This window comes from Pogoniulus pusillus, chromosome 22 (genome assembly GCF_015220805.1).
Source record: "Pogoniulus pusillus isolate bPogPus1 chromosome 22, bPogPus1.pri, whole genome shotgun sequence".
In the NCBI taxonomy this organism is placed as follows: Eukaryota; Metazoa; Chordata; class Aves; order Piciformes; family Lybiidae; genus Pogoniulus; species Pogoniulus pusillus.
In genome coordinates this window covers 10,691,443-10,713,599 of record NC_087285.1, presented here as the reverse complement: position 1 = coordinate 10,713,599, position 22,157 = coordinate 10,691,443, and the positions used below count along the sequence as shown (strand labels likewise).

Genomic DNA, 22,157 nt, shown 5'->3' with positions numbered 1-22,157 from the left:
GATGGAGGAGATCAGTTGGACCCAGTCTCTCCTGCTGTCAGTGAAGGGATGGCAGACCCCATTCTGGGGGACACAAAGCTGCCACCACCCCATTAATCATTATTTATTCCACGGGCTTGTGGCTGGCCAGGTAATAGATTCCTAGAACCACAGAATCACAGAATTGTTTGGGGTGGAAGAGACCTTCAATATCATCAAGTCCAACTGTTACCCCAGCACTGCCAGGACACCACTAAACCATGTCCCTCAGCACCACATCTCCATGGCTTTGAAACCCCTCCAAGCATAGGAACTCCACCACCACCTTGGGCAGCCCAGCCCAGGCCTTGACCCTTTGGGGGCAGAAATTGTTCTTCATGTCTAACCTAAACCTCCCCTGGTGCAACTTGAGGCTGTTTTTACATTGTCCTATCACTTGTTTCTTGGGGGAAGAGAGTAACCCTCACTTGTCTCCTCCCAGGTAGCTGTAGGGTAGGATCTTCTCTCAGGTAGCTCAGGATGGCGTTTACCCATCTGTCCACATCCACCAGACAGCTAAAAACCACCATAAAATATAATCTAAGCTGAGAGATGCCTCTGCTCAGCAGCCCCAGCACTGGTCCCAGCACGGTCACTGACACCCAGAGGATTAACCATTAACCAACAGCCAAAGATAGCTCCCCTGTGTCCAGCCCCCCCATTGAAGTCCTCAGGAGGGTGTGAAGCTGGGGTAGGAGGTTGTGCAGCTCCTCCTGTGGCAGGTCCCATCCCCTTCCTACCAGCACACGCACGGAGTGGCTGGGGCTAGGTCAGACACAGAGCACCCAACACCGCTGTTGTCTTTGGCTGGTTTTTATTTCTCAGTAAACCAATACTACAAAACATGGGAAACCTCTGCAATAAACACAGAATCGATGATACTTGCAGCTTTTAACCTGCTGTATTTACAGGCTCCCTCCCTACAGACTGTGCAGCACCCCCAAAGGTGGTCAGTGCCAGCCGGGGCAAGGACCAGCTCCTGGGGTCCCCACGGCAGCAATAGGAGGGCAAAAGTGAGTGAGAAGTGACCCTACCTGCTGCCTTCTGCTCTCACCTGAGACAACCTCACTGTCTCAGCTCCTTGCAGTGGTTTCCTCATTGTCCTGTCCTTGGCACAGCAAGAAGAGGCTCTTTCCACAGGCTGGAGGTGCTAGGTCTCCTAATTGTTTTAGTCCCACCTGAGTCCTGCCCAGCAGTGGAAAGGATCTTCCTTCTCCACTGGAGACTGCTGAGTAAGCTCTGAGCACCTCATTTGCTCTGCTTTGGGGTACAATAATCATTTATTCCCATTTCTGGCCAGCCCATGTGTGACCTGCATGGTCACACCTCACCCTACCTGACCATCACATCACATGGAACTTGCCCAGATCAGCCAGAAGAGAGAGTGAGGCAGGTACTAACCAGCAGCCCCTCTACCCCAGACCTTCTCCTCCATGGTGTGTTTGAACAGTGGTCATTTTGGGGGGTTAGGTGGGGAAGAGGTGTCCTCTGCTCTGACAAGGGTTTGAAGAGAGGATGAGTTAGGGACATTCCTCCCACCACCTTAGCAGCTTGGACACAGATGCCTCTAGGCACAGGATGGGTTCAGAGGTGGTCTAGTGCTGCTCACAGGGTAGAGTGACCACCACTCACCAAGCACAGGAACTGTGGGTGTGGAGATGTGCATATTTCTCTCTCTGGGCTCCTTTAATTGCATCATAGTCATAAGGCAGGTCAAGGTTTTTTCTGACATTCCCTGGAATCAGGGACCTCTCCCTCATTCCATGCACATCAGCACTGCCTAGGGAAGGTCACCAACTCCTCAGCACCCTTACAGGCATCCTAACTTGGCCATCCAGGCCAAGTTCATGGAAAGCAGCTTCTCAAGAACTACCCCAACACCATCTAAGAGATAGCAAAGTGTTATCTGAACTGAATGAAGTCAAAGAAGTGAAGGAGCAGGGACACTGCTACTGCTCTGCTCATGGTCTCCTGAGCTATCAAAGAGAGCAAATGATTTGTACTAAATGATTCAACCTCAAACCAGTTCTTTCATTTAGTTTCAATTTGTCTGCCCAGGCAATAGAAACAACCCAAAACATTTAACTACACCTCCCAGAAGCTCGAGAGAGGGTCACAGAGGATGTCTTCTCCTGGGACTCCCCAGGGGTCCAGATGAGATGAAGTTCTGCCCAAGAGCCACTTCAGTGCAGGGGGTGTGACTCCTCCAAACTCTGCTTAAACCCCAGCAGATGGAAACCAACATGTGCAGAAGCAGAAGATCCTGAAATGCGTGGAGATGGGCACCAGGCTGCTCTGAACGAGAAGGCTTTCAACTGCTGTTGCCACAGGCTCTCAGTCTTCCCTTCAAAACTGACCTAAATCAAATCCAAAACAAAAAGCAAAAGGCAAACCAAGAGTGCAATGAGTCATTATTATTTTCTTTTTTTCCCCCTTGGAAGTGAAACGTTTCTTGCAGTTCAGGCTGGACAAAAGCAGAGATGCAGTTTCACATTGAAAGGGGAAAAAAAAAAGATTAAAAAAATCTTTTTTTTCCTCTTTATTTCAAATTGTCATTAAAAAAAATAATTAAAAAAAAGGTAAAGTGTTCAAGTCCAAATCCATCATTCCTCAATGATTCTCATCCACACAGGAGTGCAATAGCTCCTGGATATCTGGAGTCATACAACCAACCAGGTTGGAAGAGACCTCCAAGATCATCCAGTCTGACCTAGCACCCAGCCCTGTCCAGCTGTTTGTGGTTCCTGCTTCTGGCACCAAACACCTTCAGCAATGTAGGATGGGAAAGGACCTCTGCCACGTCTCACAACAGACTGGGGACAGCAGCATGGCCACTGGTTTCATCTGCGTGAAGACGCCACGGTGTGAGCTGGTCTTCATCACTGCCCTCTGAGCTGCAGTGCCACTAACTTCTGATCAGCCCCAGGAGAGGACGATGCTGATGCCCACAAACTCCAGGTTTCAAATTTAATCCAGGAGAAGGCTGGCAGGGAAACAGGGCTGCAGACCACCAGCAGCAGCAAGACCACCTCCTCATCTCACCCCTGCCCTTCCTCCCCATCATCTCCTTGGCTCCAGACGAGGGGTGGTCAATGTCAGAGGAGCTCACCCAAGAGTTCTGATGGCACTTTAGGGAGCTGGGCCACCACTGCTGGTCCTGCGGGTGCTGAGATGTCTTCTCCAGAGTCATCTGCTGGGGTGGGAATGGAGTGATCATCTGGCTCCTGGTCCTTCCAGCACTGCCTGTTTGCTGGCTGCTGGAGCGAGCCAGGGCAGCAGGCTGTGACTGCATCCTGCCTCTCCATCTGAGGAGGTGGAGCTTCCAGCAGCACTTAGCCTTCCATATGCTTGTGCAGACACTGTGCCGTCCAGATCCTGCCCTGAAGAAGCACCATATGGGGGGAGCTCTGCAGAGTTGGGATCTTTCACCTTCTCCCAGGAAGAGCCTGGTGGAAAGGATTTCTCCTGAGGAGCAGCTGAGTCCCACAGGTGAAAAAATAATAGTAACCAAGATCATCCCGGGAGCCTCAGCCCCACCAGAGAGCAGTCCCCTGGTTTCCTGGTTCTTTCAGCTCCAGCTTCCAGACTGGAGTTGTGTTGGTGGGAGCAGTGCCACCCAGAGTGGCCATGCCAAGCCCTGGATACTCTCAAGAGCAATGCAGAAGGGAAGAAGATCTGATGACAAACCCAAATGATGCATCTGTCATTCCAACAGCAGCTCTGCTGGGGGAGAGGGTGGCAGGTGGCTTCCTCCCACCCTAGCTGCCTTTCTCTCTCTGTATTTTTGCAGCAGCTACTGGAGGAACATAAAGCTTCAGAGCTGGGCACCATTTGTGACCCTGGGACCTGTCCAGAATGGATGGTGTATGGACCAGCACCCAGAAAGGCCACAGCTGCCTGACTCTCCAAGTGCAGAGATCTCCTGCCTGTCCCTCTTGCACCTTCTCCACTCATGATTCAGCCATTGGGTGCAGTGAAGCCACCCCTCATCAAGGACTCTTCAAAATGAGAGAGGACAGAAGGATTTGAAGGTATTGGTGGAAGTACTCTGGCAGGTGACCCCTGATGTGATGATGGCTTTTCCAAAAGTATTGCTGTTGGTGACAGTGCTCAAAAAACAGCTTCAGAAAATCTCTGTCCAAGAAAGGGAGGGAGAAGAACCTCACCCTGTGACCACTGACCTGTCTTTATCAGCCCAACCCAGAAATAAATGAGGGAAAACCACACCACTTTCCAGAGAGAAGAATCCCAGTTTGCTAGGAACTGGTAACATGATCCAGGGCTGCATCACAGTCGGCAAGAGAGCACAGCTATATCTGTCTTTGTGTTTATGTGCATGATAGATCACTGAAGCCCAGCATGGTGGGGGTGGAAGGCACCTCTGGAGATCATCCAGCCCAGCCTCCCTGCTCAATCAGGGGCACCCACAGCAGCTTACCCAGCATCACAATGGCCGGGGGGATTGGGAGCTGTAAAGAGAAGACAACTCCACAACCTCTCTGAGCAGCCTGCTCCAGAGCTCCAACAACCTCACATCAAACAAGTTTATTGTCCTGGTCAGATGGAACCTCTTGGGTTCCAGTTTGTGCCCACTGCCCCTTGCCCTGTCCCAGGGCACCACTGACAAGAGATGGTCCCCATTCTCTTGCCCCCCACAGGTCCTTTAGCTCTTGCTGAGCATTGAGCAGATCCCCTCTCAGGCTGCTCTTCCCCAGGCCAAAAAGCCCCGAGGTCTCAGCTGTTTCTTCTCACAGAGATGCTCCAGGCCTCTCAGCATCTTTGGAGCCTCCATTGGACTCCATTCAGTAGAAGGACACCAACTAAGTCCTTCTTGTCTGTCTCTCACAGTGCAGGACACAAACCAGCCACAGCACTGTAACTGAACTGGCCACCAGCCTGGTGGGAACACCCAACCCACACATAGACAGCATTAATGTGGTGTGACTCTTGTCATTGATGGTCATCCCCAAAAAGAAGCCATCTCCTCCCGGAGCAGAAGGCAACCCCATCACCTCCCACCTCCAAGCAGCTGTGCAGAGACATTTTTTCAGCAGTAGGACCACAGCTACTTGGTGGGTGCCACCACCTAAGCAACTCCCAGAGATCACAGCCATGACTCACTGGGTTCTTTCCAAGAACAAATGATGATTGAGTGGTAGGGGTTGGAAGGGACCTGCAGAGATCATCTAGCAAATCATTCCTGCCAAAGCAGGATCACCTAGGGCAGGCCACACAGGAACGAGAGGGAGACTTCACAATCTCTCTAAGCAGCCTGCTCCAGGGCTCGAGAACCCTCACAGCAATGAAGTTTCTCTTCATGTTGAGAAGGAACTTTCAGGCTTCAAGCCTGTACTCACTGTTCCCTGTCCTATCACTGGGCACCACTGAAAAGCATCTGGCTCCTGCTTCTTGATACCCACCCCTCAGATATCTATAGACATTGGCAATGTCCCCTCTCAGCCTTCTCTTCTCAAGACTAACCAACCCCAGGCCTCTCAGCCTTTCTTCCCAGGAGAGATGTTCAGGTCCCTCCATCATTAGCCTCTATCTCATGTGGTGGTGTTTGTTTGCCCCAGAGGAATACAGCAGGCTAAAAGCTAGAGTGTTATTACTTGGTTTTGTGTTGTTTTGTTGTTGTTGTTTTCTTACATACCACAGCAGAAACAGCTATATTGTCATTGTCACAGTTTTGATGCATATTTTGCTATTCACAGACTGCAGAATATTGCCAAGAACCTCACTGGTGGGGACTGACAACACGGAGATACATGCATTCGTGTGAGGCCATCACCAACGATGGCTGTACTTGTAAGAAGCACACTCTTGGGTTGGTTTGTTTTGGTTAACACCTTCCAGTCAACTCAATTCCTTGAAATCCAAAGTTAAAACTCTTGTTGGCTGTTGGTTGTTGCTGTTGTTGTGTTGTGTTTTTGTTTATTCCACAGTTAACACACAAAATAACCTGTAAACAACTCGACAGGACACTTATGTACACGTGAACCACGCTGGGAAGTGGAGAGGTAATTCCAGGGGTGCCATTTCATCTCCATGTGCAAGGGGCCAGCTTGGCCCCAGCAAAGCCACCAAGTGCTTGAATGAGGTCAGAGAATGTACCACCAGCAAGGCCCCCAGGAGGTCACACAGTCACCAACCCCCTCCCAACCTCTAAATCCTGTCTGGATTGGGAAAATATTGCACTGGCAGCACTGGGGTGTCTGAGCAACCCAAACTGCCACCCAGGCTAGATCATGTCCTGCAAACATGGAGATGGGGTCCGGTCCCCTCATTGCCACACACACTCAGTCCTTGGGGTCAGGTCCCTTTATTGTCACATGCATCCAGTCCTTGGGGTCAGGTCCCCTCATTGCCACATACACTCAATCCTTGGGGTCAGGTCCACTAATTGCCACGTACACTCTGTCCTTGGGGTCAGGTCCCCTCATTGCCACACACACTCAGTCCTTGGGGTCAGGTCCCCTCATTGCCACATACACTCAATCCTTGGGGTCAGATCCCCTCATTGCCACGTACATCCAATCCTTGGGGTCAGGTCCCCTCATTGCCACATACACTCAGTCCTTGGGGTCAGGTCCCCTCATTGCCACATACACTCAATCCTTGGGGTCAGGTCCCCTCATTGCCACACACACTCAGTCCTTGGGGTCAGGTCCCCTCATTGCCACATACATCCAATCCTTGGGGTCAGGTCCCCTCATTGCCACGTACATCCAATCCTTGGGGTCAGGTCCCATCACTGGCTCATGCACCCAATCCTTATAGTTAGGTCCCCCCACCAGCCCATGCTCTCCTCACCACCCTTTGCCCACTCCCTGGGGACAGGTTGGCACAAGCAGAGGAGGCACATGAAGAGACATCAGGGAGGACACCCCACATTGAATCCCACCAATTCCCATCCAGCTGACCTCCTGCCTCACCTTGGAACTCTGTGTCTATTGAAGCCTCAGTCTCTCCTGTGTGCTCTGCCATTGCTATAGTTTAAAATCTCTACTATCTTACTTAGAAACTGATTTTTTTTCAAGTGATACTGATGCCAAGAAAAATAAAGAATGTCTTTTCTAATAGAAATCATTTAAATGTGCTTTTTTGTTGTTGTTCTTCTTCTGCTATTAATCTACAAAACCCCACTGGGGTATAAACTATCCATAAGACTGGACAATTATTTTGTACCATGATCCACATGGGGCCTTACACATAAAGTACTTGGAAAGTCAAGTCCACACAGCAGTGGAAAAGGCTTCAGGACAGGGGAGGAGGCTGGAAAGTCTTCCTCAGCCTTTCTGAGGCTAGGAGACCAGCATGAGATATGGCTGAAGGCATTGGTTACGTCATGATCATTGCCAATAAAGATCAACCTCAATTAATCCTTCAGCTCACAGCTTTGAAATGAAATTAATACACGGGCTCACAAAACTAAGAAGGTGGAAAGTCTTCTCCAGCCTTTCTGGGGCTAGGAGAGCAGTGTGAGTTATGGCTGAAGGTCTTGGTTATGTTATGGTCATTGTCAATAAAGATCAACCTTATTTTCTCCTTCAGTCCACAGCTTTGCCAATGAAGCTAACACATGGGCTCGAACCCTACATTTAACCCCCCAAAACACGCTCTCCAGAGTGCTGTGAAGCTCCTCTGTGGTGTGAGAAGATGATTTAGGGAAGAAAACTAAAATATTTTGGTCCTCAGGGGTCTGTGTGAACTCATGTTCTTCCTTTGCCTCCTCACAATGCTCTGAGTCCTGCTCAGATGCCTGTGGGTGTTTGGGTGAGTAGCAAAGGCCTGGAAACTCGTCTGTTGAAAGAACTTCTCCTGCTCCTTCTGGTGGGGAGAATGGCCTTGCCAAGGGGCAGAAGGATGTGTTCCTCATCCCAAGGTGCACGTGTCTATCTAGCTACACATCTGTGTAGGTCAATGTCTGTATGTCTATGTGGGTCTGTACATGAATACAACATCATTTTGGGGCAGAGGTCTCCTGGAGCTAACACATCACCCTGCTGTGATATGAAAAAAAACCACCTGGGCAGGGTGGACACCACCATTACGAGGGTGCTGCCGTGGTGGAGCAGAGCTCTTAACCACTCTGCTCCTGTCTTTACCCAGTCATAGGTCTCCACATTGTCACATCATGCTTCTTTCTCTGCTCACCCAGCCTCAGCAGCAGAGCTTGCATTGGGTCCTCTGCCCTTAGTGGCTCTGTAGCCACCTGATGATGGCAAACCAAAGTCCCCAAAGCATGGCTCTTTAGTGGCCATGGTGGTACAGAGAAAAGCAGTGAGACAAAGAGGGACAGAAGGAGACCACTGAGCAGCAGTGATGGGTCCAGCATTTTGGTTAACCCATCAGGTGCATGGTTCCCTACCATTGCCCAGGACTCCTCTACAGCAAACTCTGCTCCACCTCCAACCTGCCAGTCAGCCAAGAGCCCCAAAGCAACCCTCCTTGATACCAAACCACCTGCAAAACCCTTGCCACACAGAGCTGGAGCAGACCCGCCTGCTAGCACCAGCTCTGCCCTGCTCCACCCTCTCAGCCCACATCACGTTGGGTCTGCCTCTGAGTGCTGAAGTTTAAGACCTTTATTTCAGTAGCTCTGGAGAGTAATAACCATTTCAGCTCAAACTGAAGGTGTGAAGGCCACATAAATCAAGCCCATTCGGGCGTGTTTCATTTGGTCTGTTTTTTTTTTCTACAGTTATTAATCATGGAGCAGTCCTGTGCACCCTGAACAGCAGCTTGGGAACACCACACACACACACACACTCTCTCTCAGGGCCTCTTCTCCCACCCTAGCACATGCATTTGAGAGCCCAAATGTCTGGGATATTAAAAAGAGGCAGGGAGAGATCTATGTGCTGGGAAGGACAAGATCTGCAGCCCAGGAGAAGAGCTGATCCACCCCAAACTGCAAACCCAAACTGGAAACCCCAAGGAAAAACCCTGTCTGCCCCCAGTCCCATTTGCTTGGTGCTGGGCCAGAGGGAAAGGATGCAGGAAATGTGAGATAGGAAAAGAAAAGTGTTAGAAACTAACCAAGGATCAGCTAAGAGGAGCCAAACCTTGCACAACACTTTGGGCTCCACCTGGCCATGTGCCCCTTCAGCGGGTAAGTGGGGAGCTGCACAACCATCATGCCTGAGCTCCACTGTGGGCCAGTGTCTCAGGAGCTGAATGACTCCTAGAGCCTGATCCCTGGAAGTGCTGAGGCTCCTCACTGAGCCCAGCACTTCCCAGACCAGAGCCTCTGTTCCCCAGTCCTCACCCTGCATTGCCACTGCTGCATTTCACTGTGAGATACAGCTCTGCTCTCACTGTGGAACCTCAGCAGAGATGATGCTGAGCTGCCACATCCAAGTCCTGTTCTCTAGAGGCTGGCAGATGTATTGCTGGGAGGGTTTCCCCTCTCTCTACAGTCAGCTCATGGTTATGGGTCACTCTGGACCATTATTGCTTCTCTTTTTGCTGGTAGAACTTGGATCCTCCCCAGGAACCACTGCATAGTGCCTGCGGCTGAGCAGCGGACATGAACCCTATGGGCTCCTGCAAACCTCATGGTCCTTCTGGCCAGACAGAGATGTCCCAGCCAGGTGTGTGGAGCCCTGGAAGCACAAAGACACCACCTTGTTGAAACTAGATGAGGATAAGCAGACATAATCTGAGCATGCTGGGCATTGTCCCCCATGGGACACTCTGAAATGTAAGAGGAGGGAAGCCCTGGCACCTGCAAGATGCTAAATGGGTCAGAATCAAAGGGCTTTGGTCAAAGGACACTGCCACTGACATATTTTGTCTTATATATATATATATATATATATATATATATATATATATATAATAAATCTCTTTCTTCTTGTGCTTTTAGAAAATGAACACTTTAATTGTCCTGGTGCTTTGTTCCCAGCACTGGCCAAAATAGGTCACCTGGGGCAGCTCATGTTCCCTTTACCCTCCATGGCTCACCTGCCCTGGGCCCACCTGCCAGCACTTGCTTCTGGGCACTCTCTGGTCCTTGCGACTGGGCTTGTGCATTCCCCAGATGTGCCATCATGCTGCACCTCACAAGACAAACTTGTCCCCCTTCCCTGACCTTCCATGTCTTTGGAGGCTGTGGGACCCTTACTCTGATCCAGGTAGGATCAATCAGCCTTTCCCAACATGGGACCATGGCACACTTTGCTGGCTGACGGCCTGGCACTGGCAGCAGAGAGGACCAACACTGAGATGGGCACCTGAAGGAGGGGACGTGAGTATTTCCTTCTAGGGTCTGCATTTCCTCCTGAAACTCTGCCCCCCTCCTCTAGTAATTGATCCCTCACCAGTCAAAGCACCAAATGGGGCTTGTCAGCTGGGACATGTGTTTGCTTACGTCACAGACAGGAACCAGGTCCTGCTCACCCTGCTGAGGTCAAACACACCTGGCAGGCCTGCAGACATCAACCATCACCACCTTCACCAGCACAGCCATTTTGCTGCCACCATGCTCCACCTTGGAAGAATGTACAGAATTGTCTGGGTTGGAAAAGGCCTCTAAGATCATCCAGTCTGACCATCAACCCAACACCACCACGGCCACTAAACCATGTCCCCAGGTGCCTTGTCCACATGTTTCTTGTACACCTCCAGGGGTGGTGACTCCACCACCTCCCTGGGCAGCCTGTTCCAAAGCCTGACCCCTCTCACAGCAAAGAAATTGTTCCTCATCTCCAAACAAATTCCTACAGCTTTCCAACTGGGATCATCATGTGTTTAACCCACTGGCACCAGAAAGCCTTGAGAAACACAACATGAGGCATAAGGAGGACACAGAGGGGAGAAGATCATCAAAAGGAGCTTCTGCTGCTGGCAGTGCAGCCCCACTCAGATGATTTAGAGGAAATGGAAGGGGGGAAGAGAGAGAAGGAGAGTCAGGGGAGGGTGAGACAGTGAGCTGGGTTTGGGTTTTCTGCTGTTCAACCCTCAGAGACCTGAAGAAGAAACAGAACATCCACAGACTGCTAAAAAAATGCTCTTTTCTGAGAAAGTGCAGTCAGGAGAGAGGCAGAAGCTCTGCCAGCAGTCTCTATTGCTATATATATACACATATATATACACTCAGATATATACACACATATATATATGCACACAGAGATCTACACCTGCTGCAGGGTCACTGCCACGCCACAGCCTGGCCCTTGCAGCCCTGCACGTCCCTCCCAGGGCGGTTGGACAAGATGACCTCGGGTGGTCCCTTCCAACCTGACGCAATCTGTGAATGAGAAGGCAGAAGGCATGGAGGCCACCAAGCCCAGGCCACTGCCAGCTCATGGTCCCAGCAGCAGCAGCAGCAGCAGCAGCCGGACGTGAACAGCTCTGGTTGTGCCCTTAAGGCACTGAGCTTGTGTAAGACTTGGAGCTGACAACGAGAAGCGTTTGTCATTGTGCTTCCGCCGCGGGGAAAGAAGGTCCTTACTCTACAGCTAGAAATGTGGAGGTGAAGTAGGCAGCACGACAGAGATGGGCCTGGTCTGGCTTTGTGACCTAACAAACAATGATTTGGGGGAATTATTGGCGCTTCCCTTAGGATCTTTCTCTCAGGGCAGGAAGGTCATCTGCTCTGCCCACCCCGAGCCTATAGGTGGTACTTCCGCAGCAGTTCGGATTGCCAGGGATGCTTCCTCTCTGGAAACCTGTCTGGGATTTTGATTTTGAGGAAATCCTGGATACATTTTTCTAGCTCCTCCTCAATGGAGAGCTTCTCCTTCACGGCTTTTTTCTTGCTGGAGTTGGACTCCCTGGAGCCAGAGGTGAGAGTCCGCAGCAGGTCGCTCTTCCTGCGGATCTCTGACTGCTGCAGCAGCTGCACTGGGCCCTTCTTGGCCGGGCGGTCCAGAGTCTGGATGTTGGGCTGGCGGGTGACAGGACCACAGATGACAGTCTCCTGGGGGGAGCTGGCCTCAGACTGGCTGTCGCAGCTGGAGGTGGACAGCTCGTTGCAGGAGGTGCCACTCTCCCCCTCCTTGTCACCTTTGCCGTTCTTGCAGCAGCAGTCGCAGTGAGAGGAGGACCATCGGGAGGGTTCACCTGCAAGAGGAACACAGCACCCCAGGGTTACCCACAGCTCTGAGCCCCCACCAGCACCCCGAAGCACTGCTCACCCCCTGGGGCTTGCTGCTGCCTGAGAGACTCGGGGGAGCAGGCAGGAACGCAGCAGCCATCGCACCGTGTGCGACACCAAGCTGGGAGCTGCAGGAGCACGGCCCTAGGAGCCACTCTTCCCCAGGGCATGAAGCTGAGCATAACACAACAAGATGTTCCTCATGGTGAGACAGTGTTCAGAGAACACTGCTCTCATGGCTCAGAAAAATCAAAGACATGTGGAACAGTTTAGATTGGAGAAGAACTCTAAGATCATCCAGTCCAGTCATTGCCCCAGCACTGCCAGGTCACCAACAAACCATGTCCTTCAGCACCACATCTCTACGGCTTTGGAACCCCTCCAGGGATGGGGATTACACCCCTGCCCCGGGAAGCCTGGGCAAGGCATCAACAACCCTTTTGGGGCAGAAGTTGTTCCTCCTGTCCAACCTAAACAACCATTCAACCCGTGAATCCATGAACCTCTCTGAGAAGCCTGCTGCAGGGCATCAGCACCCTCACAGCAACAAGGTTTCACCACACATGAGGATTTGGCCATGCTGAAAACAGAGGCTTTTGGGGAACATGATCCTTCGTCTGCCTTCCCCACTGGAGATGAGGGCCCCTGAGTTACTGAATTGATTTCCTGACTCATGCAGTGTGTGGTTGGATTCTTTGTGTTTCAGCTGGAGCCCTGCCCAGAGGCAGCAACCCGTGAGAAGTGGAAGAGCTGGCACCAGAAGCAACTGTTCCCTGCCCAAACCACTGCCATAATCATGGATTTAAATGTCATTTGGAGGCATCCATCTTCCCACTAAAGCATAATTCTCTTTGCCAGCTCAGGCAGATTGGGAACATTATCCAGAGCAAGAAATGTCTAATTTAGCTTTGCAGCTTTGGACCAGCTACAGAGTCCCTGCTCTGACCCAGGGCAAGGAACCAGGGAGCTGGAGCCAGGATGGAACCCTGACATTTCTGGCAGCAGTACAGGGAGGGGAAACAGTTTGCTCAGAGCAAGGAATGGGGATGAGGAAGAGTCTGGTCAGAGATGGGAATGTTCTGGCAGGCATCAGGGCAGCTCTGGCTCTTCCATGCCTTGTTTCTTCTGCACTCTCTGGGGTGATTCCTTCTCTTCTGGCCTGCAGATGAGACCCCCTCCCCTGCTGGTTCTGTGCATTTAAGGAGGACAGCGAATGCTGGCAAGACCCAGTACTGCCAGCAGCTCTTTCACACTGTGTTTGCCACCACTGGTGCCCAGACTCCCCTGGTGAGCAGCACTGGGGGTGCTCATCTGCTCCCACTACCTCTGCTGCTTCCCCACCACAACTTACATTACAAACAGTGAAAAATGGGCTGGGAGGGAGAAGGTTCCTGCCTAGATCAGTTCCTATCAGTGTGCTGTGCAGCCTCCTCCTCCATCCCTCCTCTGCTCTGAGGGTGGCAGGTTTTGGTGCCTCCCTAACAGTTTCTAAGCAAATTCCCAGGGACATTCAGCTAAAGCCCCTCCACATCCCATAGCAGAGGGACAGCCCTTGGCACCCATACCAAAGGGCTGAGCTTGTCCAGCCAAGCAACACAACTCCAACATGCGCCCCAAACACCCAAACAGCCTGGACACCAAATATCAGGCACTGAACACCATCAGACACCAAACACCAAACCTCCTCAGATACAAAATATCATCAGACACCAAAACAGACACTGAGGTGCCCAGGGCCATTGCTGCCATCACCTAACACAACTTTGCAAACCTGACCTCATGCTCAGCCCACACTCAGCTTATGGAGCCCTCCTCACCCCTGTGGGGAAGATGAAGGGATCCAGCTCCTTGTGCCCTCCATGGAGCGGTCAGACCCTGGTCAGGGATGGCTGCATGGGCACAGGGAACCACTAGCTGTCATCAGGCACATCTAGAGTACATACTTCATTACCACAAAACAAGCCTTTTGTAAGCTAATTAGGACCTAATAGATGCTAATTTCACTTAATAAATATTCCCCAACACTGGGCACGGAGTGAGCTGGGAGGCAGAAGTTCATCTATTGCTGAGGCAGAACTGCAAAAAGCAGGTGAGATTTGGGTGCTGGTAACAGCTGCTCGGCTTTAGAGAGGTTCAGAGAGCTGGACTGGAAGCGAGGCTGGCAGGAGAACTGGGATCCAGCACTGGGTGCTCCCAGTGTGCTGGGCATAGCTGCAGCGGGTGGGAAGAGGTCTCCAAATTCAGACTCACAGATTGCACCAGATTGGAAGGCACTCTCAAAGGTCACCTTTTTAAACCCCACTGCAGTCAGCAGAGGCAACTCTAACTAGAGTAGGCTGCCCAGGGCTACATCAAGTCTCACCTGGAATGTCTCCAGGGACAAGGCCTCCACCACATCCCTGGGCAACCTCTCTCAGTGTTTCACCACCCTCATTGTGAAGTACCTCCTACGAATGTCCAACCTAAACCTACCCTGCTCCACTTTCAAACCAGTGCCCTGGGAAAGTGAGTGCCTGCCCCAGCAGCTCCTGCAGCAGCAGGGACAGTGAAAAGCCAACCAGCTCCTGTCTGCAACCTGAGCATCTGCTGCTCTCTGCAAAGCATGGAAGAAGAAGATGTTTCTTTTTGATAGATACATCATTCTAACTCTACAGACCCTTGTAAAAAGTCCTTCCCCACCTTTCTTGTAGCCCACTTCAAAGCCCCATGAGCCCACAAATGGCATGACCCCTGTGCACCAAAAGCTGATGGCTTCCATGGTGAATAAACTGGGTGAGCTTTAAGGTCCCTTCCAACCCAAACCATTCTATGAGTTGCACAGTCCTCAGCAGCATAAATCTACTCAGTCCCACTGCTACATGGGCCACAGGACTCCTCGTGCCAGTGTTGGGTGCTCTCAGGGTAACAGACTGAGTGATGGGGTGGTGGGGGGGAAGGTATTTCTCTGTGTTTCACAGTGAGAGTGAAGCATTTGCAGCAGCCTCAACCCACACAGGACCTATGGCTGAGCACAGAGAGGTGCTGAGCCTCAACATGTGTCCCCCATTCCAGCAGCAACTCAACATCAGGCTAATGTAACCACAGAATTCATTAATTAATGTCTAAATGCTTTGAGATTCTTAGATAAAAGGGGCTAATTAATTCTGGCCTGGCTTTCCTGCTTTCCTCCCTGATCTCAGCACATTTCTCTCCCAGTGCCCTAATTATAATTATTATTATTAGAAGCTTCTGAAGGAGCAGCAAAGCCTCTGATGTATAATTGACACACAAACCATCAGCTAGGCAGATTTTCTCTTCCCCTCTCCCACTTTCCCAACAAATGCATTCCAAGGGAATGGGAAATCCCTGTGAGGAGGAATCTGTGGTGTGCAGAACACCAGGGAGAAGTTATGATGGGAAACCAAATTAGCACAGGACCCTCAAACCAAAGGCAAGAAGAGGTGTTATTGTGAGAAATGGCACAGAGACCCTAGCCCCAGCCAAGGCCATCTCAGCTAGGACAGAAGTTGGATGTTGTAGAGCTAAGGTAGGGACGCCTGGTGACAGGACAAGGGGCACTGGTGGTAGCTGAAGCACAGGCAGTTTTCGTTTAAACATGAGGAGGAATTTTGGTTTTCACTGTGAGGGTGACAGAAGACTGGAACAGGCTGCCCAGGGGCATTGTGAAGTCTCCCTCTCTGGAGATATTCAAGACCTGCGTGGGTGCATTCTTGTGTGATCTGCTATAGGTGATCCTGCTCTGGCAGGAGAGTTGGACTGGGTGATCTCTCCAGGTCCTTTCCAGCCCTTGACATGCTGTGATTCTGTGATAAACAGCCAGAAGTCCTATTTCACATTCCTTCTCCTTGTCCTTTTCCCCATGACTTGATTTTCTCCACAGCCCTCAGGTTTTGCTGTTCCTTCCACACTTCATCTCCTCTGCTGTGGCCAGCTGCAGCAACTGACTCCCACTTGAGAAGAAGTGAAGAACACTGCCATGGCAGATGGGAACAGAGTGGCCACCACCCTGCCACCAGACAGCCTCCATGGCCACGCCTTGGCCAGCTCCCCATCACCTCCATCCCATCACCTGAATGCTTCTGGGGCTGATGACCTTAGAGAACCATTATGGTTTGAAGAGACCTTTAAAGTCATTGAGTTCAACCATTCCCCCAGCACTGCCAGGTCACCACTAAACTATGTCCTTCAGCGCATCTCCATGGCTTGAAACTGCCCTAGGGATGAGGATTCCACCACTGCCCTGGGCAGCCTGTTCCAGGCCTTGATGACCCTTTTGGGGATGAAACTGTTATTTGTGTCCAGCCTAAATCTCCTTTGGTGCAACTTGAGGCCATTTTCTTTTGTGCTCTCACTTGCTCCTCAGGAGAAGAGACAAACCCCCACCCTGCTCCAACCTCATCTCCATGTTCACCCTTGTTTCCAGCTTTGTGAAGCAAGTGTCCTTCCAAGGCCCAAAGTAAAAGAAGTGTTGGAGCATTTAGAAATATCACACACAGCCAACAAAAGCCTGCTTGTCTGCAGGCCTGAGCTAAAGTGATGCTGGGAGAGTGACAACATGATTGGGATCACTCAGCCATGCACAGCCCTCAGATGGGGCTTGCATCCATGCATGAATTAGAGGTGTAGTGATTGATGAGAGACCAAGGTCTAATTGGTGTTTGAATAAATACATCCTGCCTTGGGAATCAAGCTGAATTCATCAGCAGAAAGTGCTCCTGTCTCAATAAAATCACCAAGGTAAAGCTGAGGAGCAGTGACAGATGCCAGGTGGAGAGATGGCTCTGGGATCAGCACTGGCAGTGGGATGGACATGCCCTGGGTCTCTTTGCATTTAGAGTCAAGCATCTGCAGCAAAATTTGAGCAAGCAGACAAAACCAGAGGAGGACTTGACAGCAACGTTACTGGTTTGAACTGGGCTCAGAGGCAGCAGTGAAGGGGCAGGAAGGGAGGTGGTGGAGACACTGGCTGCTGCCAGGCACAATAGGGGAGCTAAAACCATTTTATACCCTCCTGGGTGCTGCTCTGAGCTGCTCCCTGCAGATACCTGGCTCCTTCCAGCCCATTCCACTAATTTACATGTTCTGTTTTGAAGTTACTTTCATTGAAGTGTTCTGAACGTGTGTGAAAAATCAGAACTGTTCTCCCGTGGGCTCTCTGTCTATGATTTGGAGGTGCTGGTGGGTGAGAAGCTGGACATGAGCCAGCAATGGGCACCTGTAGCTCAGAAAGCCAATGGCATCCTGAGCTGCATCAAAAGCAGTCTGACCAGAGACAGAGAGAGGAGGCAGAGAGGAGATTCCACCCCTTGTTTCTGGTGAGACCTCACCTGGAGTGCTGTGTCCAGCTATGGGATCCCCAACTCAAGAGGCACACAGATCTGCTGGAGAGGAAGCCACAAAGATGATCAGAAGACATGGAGCACCTATCCTGTGGGAAGAGGCTGAGGGAGCTGGGGTTGTTCAGCCTGGAGAAGACTCCAGGGAGACCTTAGAGCTGCATTTCAGTATCTGAAGGGGACCTAGAGGAAGACTGGGGAGGGACCATTTAGAAGGGCCTGTATGGTAGGATGAGGGGCAAAGGTTTGAAAGTGGAGCAGGGGAGGTTTAGGTTTGACATCAGGAAGAAGTCCTTCACTGTTATGGTAGTGATAGACTGGCACAGGTTGCGCAGGAATGCAGTTGAGGCCTCATCCCTGCAGACATTCAAGGTCAGACTCGATATGGCCCTGAGCAGTCTGATCAACTAAATCACCTCCAACTAAGAGGTGTCCCTGCTGACTGCAGGGGGGTTGGACAAGACCACCACTGAGGGTCTCTTCCAACTCAGTGCAATCTGTGAAGCTGTGATTCATGCAGGAGAACTCTAGTCCATTCCTCTCCATTACATACAATCACCAGGAGTCTCCTCCTGGCTCGTTCTGCTTTTCCCAGCAGTCCTGTGATCATCCCCACAACACTCAGTTCTGGGAATGAACTTCTGTAGGAGCATCAGATTTGTTTGGAAATAAAAATCAGCTCCCCAAATGGTGGAGAAAATGCAAGACCTGGTGCTAAAATAGCAGAAGGCAGACGAAATGAGCCAAAATATTTATCTCCATCTCTTTCTTGAAGTAACATGTGATGAGGTTCAACTTCTGAGAGAAAGGAGAAGCACAAAGTGTGAGCAGCAGCATGGTAAGGACAGAAAGCCCTCAGAGAAATGGGTCAGCCATGGGCACTGAAGGTGTCAGACTGTCTGTGAAAGCTGTGAGGTACCCCAAGCCTACAGACTCCTTGCGCTTCAGAACAGAAGGGAAACTTCTTCCACGGTCACTCTCTTCTTTTGGACACCACTTGTCTGTGCAATAAACATTTTCAACTCTCCCTGGAGTCCCTGTGCCCTCAGCTCTTGTCTTCACCACAAAACAGACCCTGGGAGAACCCTTCAGCTTCAGGCACCGCACACCTCATAAGCGCTGATGCAGGAGCAGCTTGGCCTGGCCAGCACATCAGCATCCTTCTAGGGGATTATGGAGGCCACACTGCTTTGCATCCTCTGATCAGCAGAACACAGAATTGATTTGGCTGGAAAAGCTCTCTAAGATCATCGAGTCCAACCATCAACCCAGCACCACCATGGTGGTGACCATGTTCCCAAGTGTCATGCCATGATGCCAACCCTGGACCGATCTGGGGCAGACTCCTCAGCACCATGATGCCAACCCTGGAAGCGAGGGGCAGTGGGCACAAAAATGGAATCTAGGAAGTTCTATCTGACCAGGAGGAGAAACTTCTTTTCTGAGAAGGTGCTGAAACAATAGGAATGTAGCTGCCAGAGAGGCAGAAGGAAACCAGGAATCGGGCTCCTGGTTCTCCTTTGCTCCCTGAGACTTCTTTGCCCCAGTGTGGTTTGTGGGGGGAGCACACAAATTCCCCTGCATTATGTTCAGAGTAATGACAAGTCTTAAAATAGCTCTCAATTAGGAATTGATTGCAATTAATTGGAACAACACAGGCTAACATGACAGCTTCACATCTCCAGAGCTTTTCTGGAGTTCATGAGTTCTAATTTTCAAGAACTGAAAGGCTGTGGCTCCCATCTCACCACAGTCATCTGTCAGCAGCTTCTGACAGACATCTTCAAGGAGCAGGAGCAATCACACTTTGGCTTTGCTAATTACAGCAGGTGTCCAAACCAGGGCTCCAGTCTGAGTCTAAACTGGGGGTTGTACACATCACAGAATCCCAGAATGGTGGAATTTGAAGGGACCTCTGGAGAGCATCCACTCCAAACCTCTGCTCCAGCAGGGGCACCCACAGCAGCTTGCCCAGCATCGCAACGGCCAAGGGGGGTTGGAATCTCTCCAGAGGAGGAGACCTCACAACCTCTCTGGTTCACAGCCTGCTCCAGGGCTCCAGCACCCTCACACCAAACAAGTTTCTCCTTTTCAGAACTTGTGTTCATTGCTGCAGCATTTCCAATGGCACCAAACCCAGCCTCAGTTCTCTTAAACAACTTCCTCAAGAACAGCCTTGCATGGGTCTGGCACTCCTGGCCATGGGGCACAGGCAGAGGGCAGTGTGGGCCATCCTGGGAGCTGTGGCAGATGTGGGTGTGGGGTGTAGGATGTAGAAAAGGCAACAAATCTGGTGAAAGGTCTGGAGAATTGGTCTGGTGAGGACCAGCTGAGGGAACTGGGGTTGTCCACCCTGGAGAAGAGGAGGCTAAGGGGAGACCTCATTGCTCTCTACAGCTCCCTGAAAGGAGGTTGCAGTGAGCTGGGGGTTGGTCTCTTCTCCCTAGTATCAAGTAACAGAAAGAGTGGGAACGGCCTGAAATTGTGCCAGGCAAGGCTTAGGTTACACATGAGGAACAATTTCTTTGCTGCAAGAGTGGTCAGGCACTGGAACAGGCTTCCCAGGCAGGAGATGGACTCACCATGCCCAGAGGTGTACAAGACAACTGTGAACATGGCACTAGGGGGTATGGTTTAGCGGCCACGGTGGTGTTGGGATGAGAGTTGTACTGAGAGAACTTAGAGGTCCAACTGAAGCAATTCTCCAATTCTATGTGGGGTGTGGGATGTGGGAGTTTGGGTGATGGTGGCTCATTGCATGCCCCAAGCCCATCCTTCTGCTCATCCTCACGCTGCCCAGTCCTGCTCCCACCAGCAAGGTTCATCTGCCTGGAGGCAAACTCCGGGGCTCTGAGGACATGAGGGCTGCTGGGTGAGGCAGCAGCCCTGCAGGGCTGCTATTTGTTAATGATTTGGAGCGTGACAAAGGCAGCTGCTGCCAGAAGAGAGCAGGGATGTCCAAACCCTGAGCCAGGGCTGGATGGTGCCAGAGCTCTGCCCTGGGATTCTGCCTTTCTGGGGCCATCAGGCATCCCTTCCTGCCAGGGCAGATCCTGGTTTTTATGAGCTATTTAAGACACTCCAGAAGTTTTCATTTTCCTTCCTGTCTTAGCCTCACAAAGCAGCCTCCTCCTGCTCTGCAGAGATAAATTTGGCTTCTGTGAGGAGCATCCCCAGCCACAGTGGGCTTTGCCTTAAATCCTGGATCTCGCTCTTAACGCTGCTGTGGCTTAGCTTGCTTTATTTTCTGTCCTCTGAGTGGCGAATTGAACTTTAGGAAACGAAGGGGTTGGTTTATCACTTTAAGCATCCAGACCAAAACACTTTGGTATCAAATAAACCCCTGCAGTGGGAGCCTCTTCAGATGCTGCCTTAAAAAAAACCCAGCAGTTTATTTCAAATATTTTTAGCACCAGCTTCCAGGCCAATTAAGCTACCCGTGCCTGGGCCCTCCTAAACGCTCTGAGATCACCAGCTCCTCTCTTCTGTGAGGTCAAGGGACTGGAGAGGGCTGTGGGGAGTGCTGAGCCATGGCAGCAGCCTGGCAGGGCCAGCAGCTCCGCGGCAGCCAGCTCGCTATGTAGGTCACTTGGAAGCTGGAGCATGCAGGGTTTGCATGAATGAAACACCCAACTCTTGCTGGGTTTTGCAGTGAACAAAAGCTAAATGTAGAAACCGACCAAAGCCCAACCTGCTGTATCACTTCTGACTTCAAGGAAGGCACTCTGCAGAAGGGGACGTAGCCTTCAGACTGCTAACTGCAGGAAATGAGCCAGTAACAGCTGTGAACGTGCTCCATGTGTGCAAATCCAAGAGAAAGCTGGAGCAAAGGACATTTAGAGCTGGAAAACTAAACAAAGTACAGCATCCCTGCTAAGGGAATGGAGGGATGAGCTGGAACACAGCCAAGCAGAGCCTTCTCTTACTAGAAAGTGAGGGGGAGACAGGCAGAAGGAGAGGCAGACCACACCTGATTCGTGGAATCATAGAACAGTTTGGGTTGGAAGGGAGAAAGGGTGATGGGACACTGGAACAAGTAGCCCAGGGAGATAGAGGAGGCCACATCCCTGGTGACATTCAAGGTCAGGCTCCACAAGGCTGTGCTCAGCCAGATCTAGCTGAAGATGCTGGACTAGATGGCCTCTAAAGGTGCCCTCAAACCCAGTGCATTCTAGGATTCATGGTGGGCAGTGGGTGCCCAGTGGGGCTGGGGTGGGGGCAGTTAGTGGAGAGGACCCTAGGACCTTTGCAGCCCACGGGATGGGGCAGGGAACTGCTCCACTACAACACACACTAACTCTCATCTAATGCAGGGAGTTTGTCATCTGGAATGCTTCACAAATCCCAACCCCAGTGCCGAGCCACACTCCCAGTTTCACATTGAGCCTTTTTATCCCTCCCTCACTGCATACAGGGGCCATAAAACAAGCAGCAGTGTAATTTACTTCTGCTTCAAGGCCCCTTTAGGAGCCCAAATGATTTATGGAGCCTTGGTACTCATGACCAATGGGCTCTTAATATTTAACAGCTGTAAAAATATTGCCCAGAGGCTCTGTCCTACCCAGCCAGTTTGGGTCTACAAACACATCCCAGTAACTCTGCACACATTGCAGCTGGTCAAATATTAATCACTGAATAATTCATCTTGTGAATTTATTTTGCTTTTTAAAAAAATAAAAATAAAAATAAAAATAAATCCT

General features: G+C 51.0%; 1 protein-coding gene across 3 annotated transcripts in view; it reads right to left on the bottom strand.

Annotated features, from left to right (window-relative positions):
• Nucleotides 1–11,071: 11,071 nt before the first annotated feature.
• Nucleotides 11,072–22,157, bottom strand: part of KCTD16 (potassium channel tetramerization domain containing 16) — a 56,395-nt gene continuing 45,309 nt past the window's right edge. For all 3 annotated transcript variants that reach the window (XM_064161685.1, XM_064161687.1, XM_064161686.1), the window contains one exon: nucleotides 11,072–12,087. In XM_064161685.1, coding sequence (XP_064017755.1) covers nucleotides 11,636–12,087 — 452 coding nt within the window. In that variant the 3' untranslated portion in view covers nucleotides 11,072–11,635. The remainder of the gene's footprint in view (nucleotides 12,088–22,157) is intronic.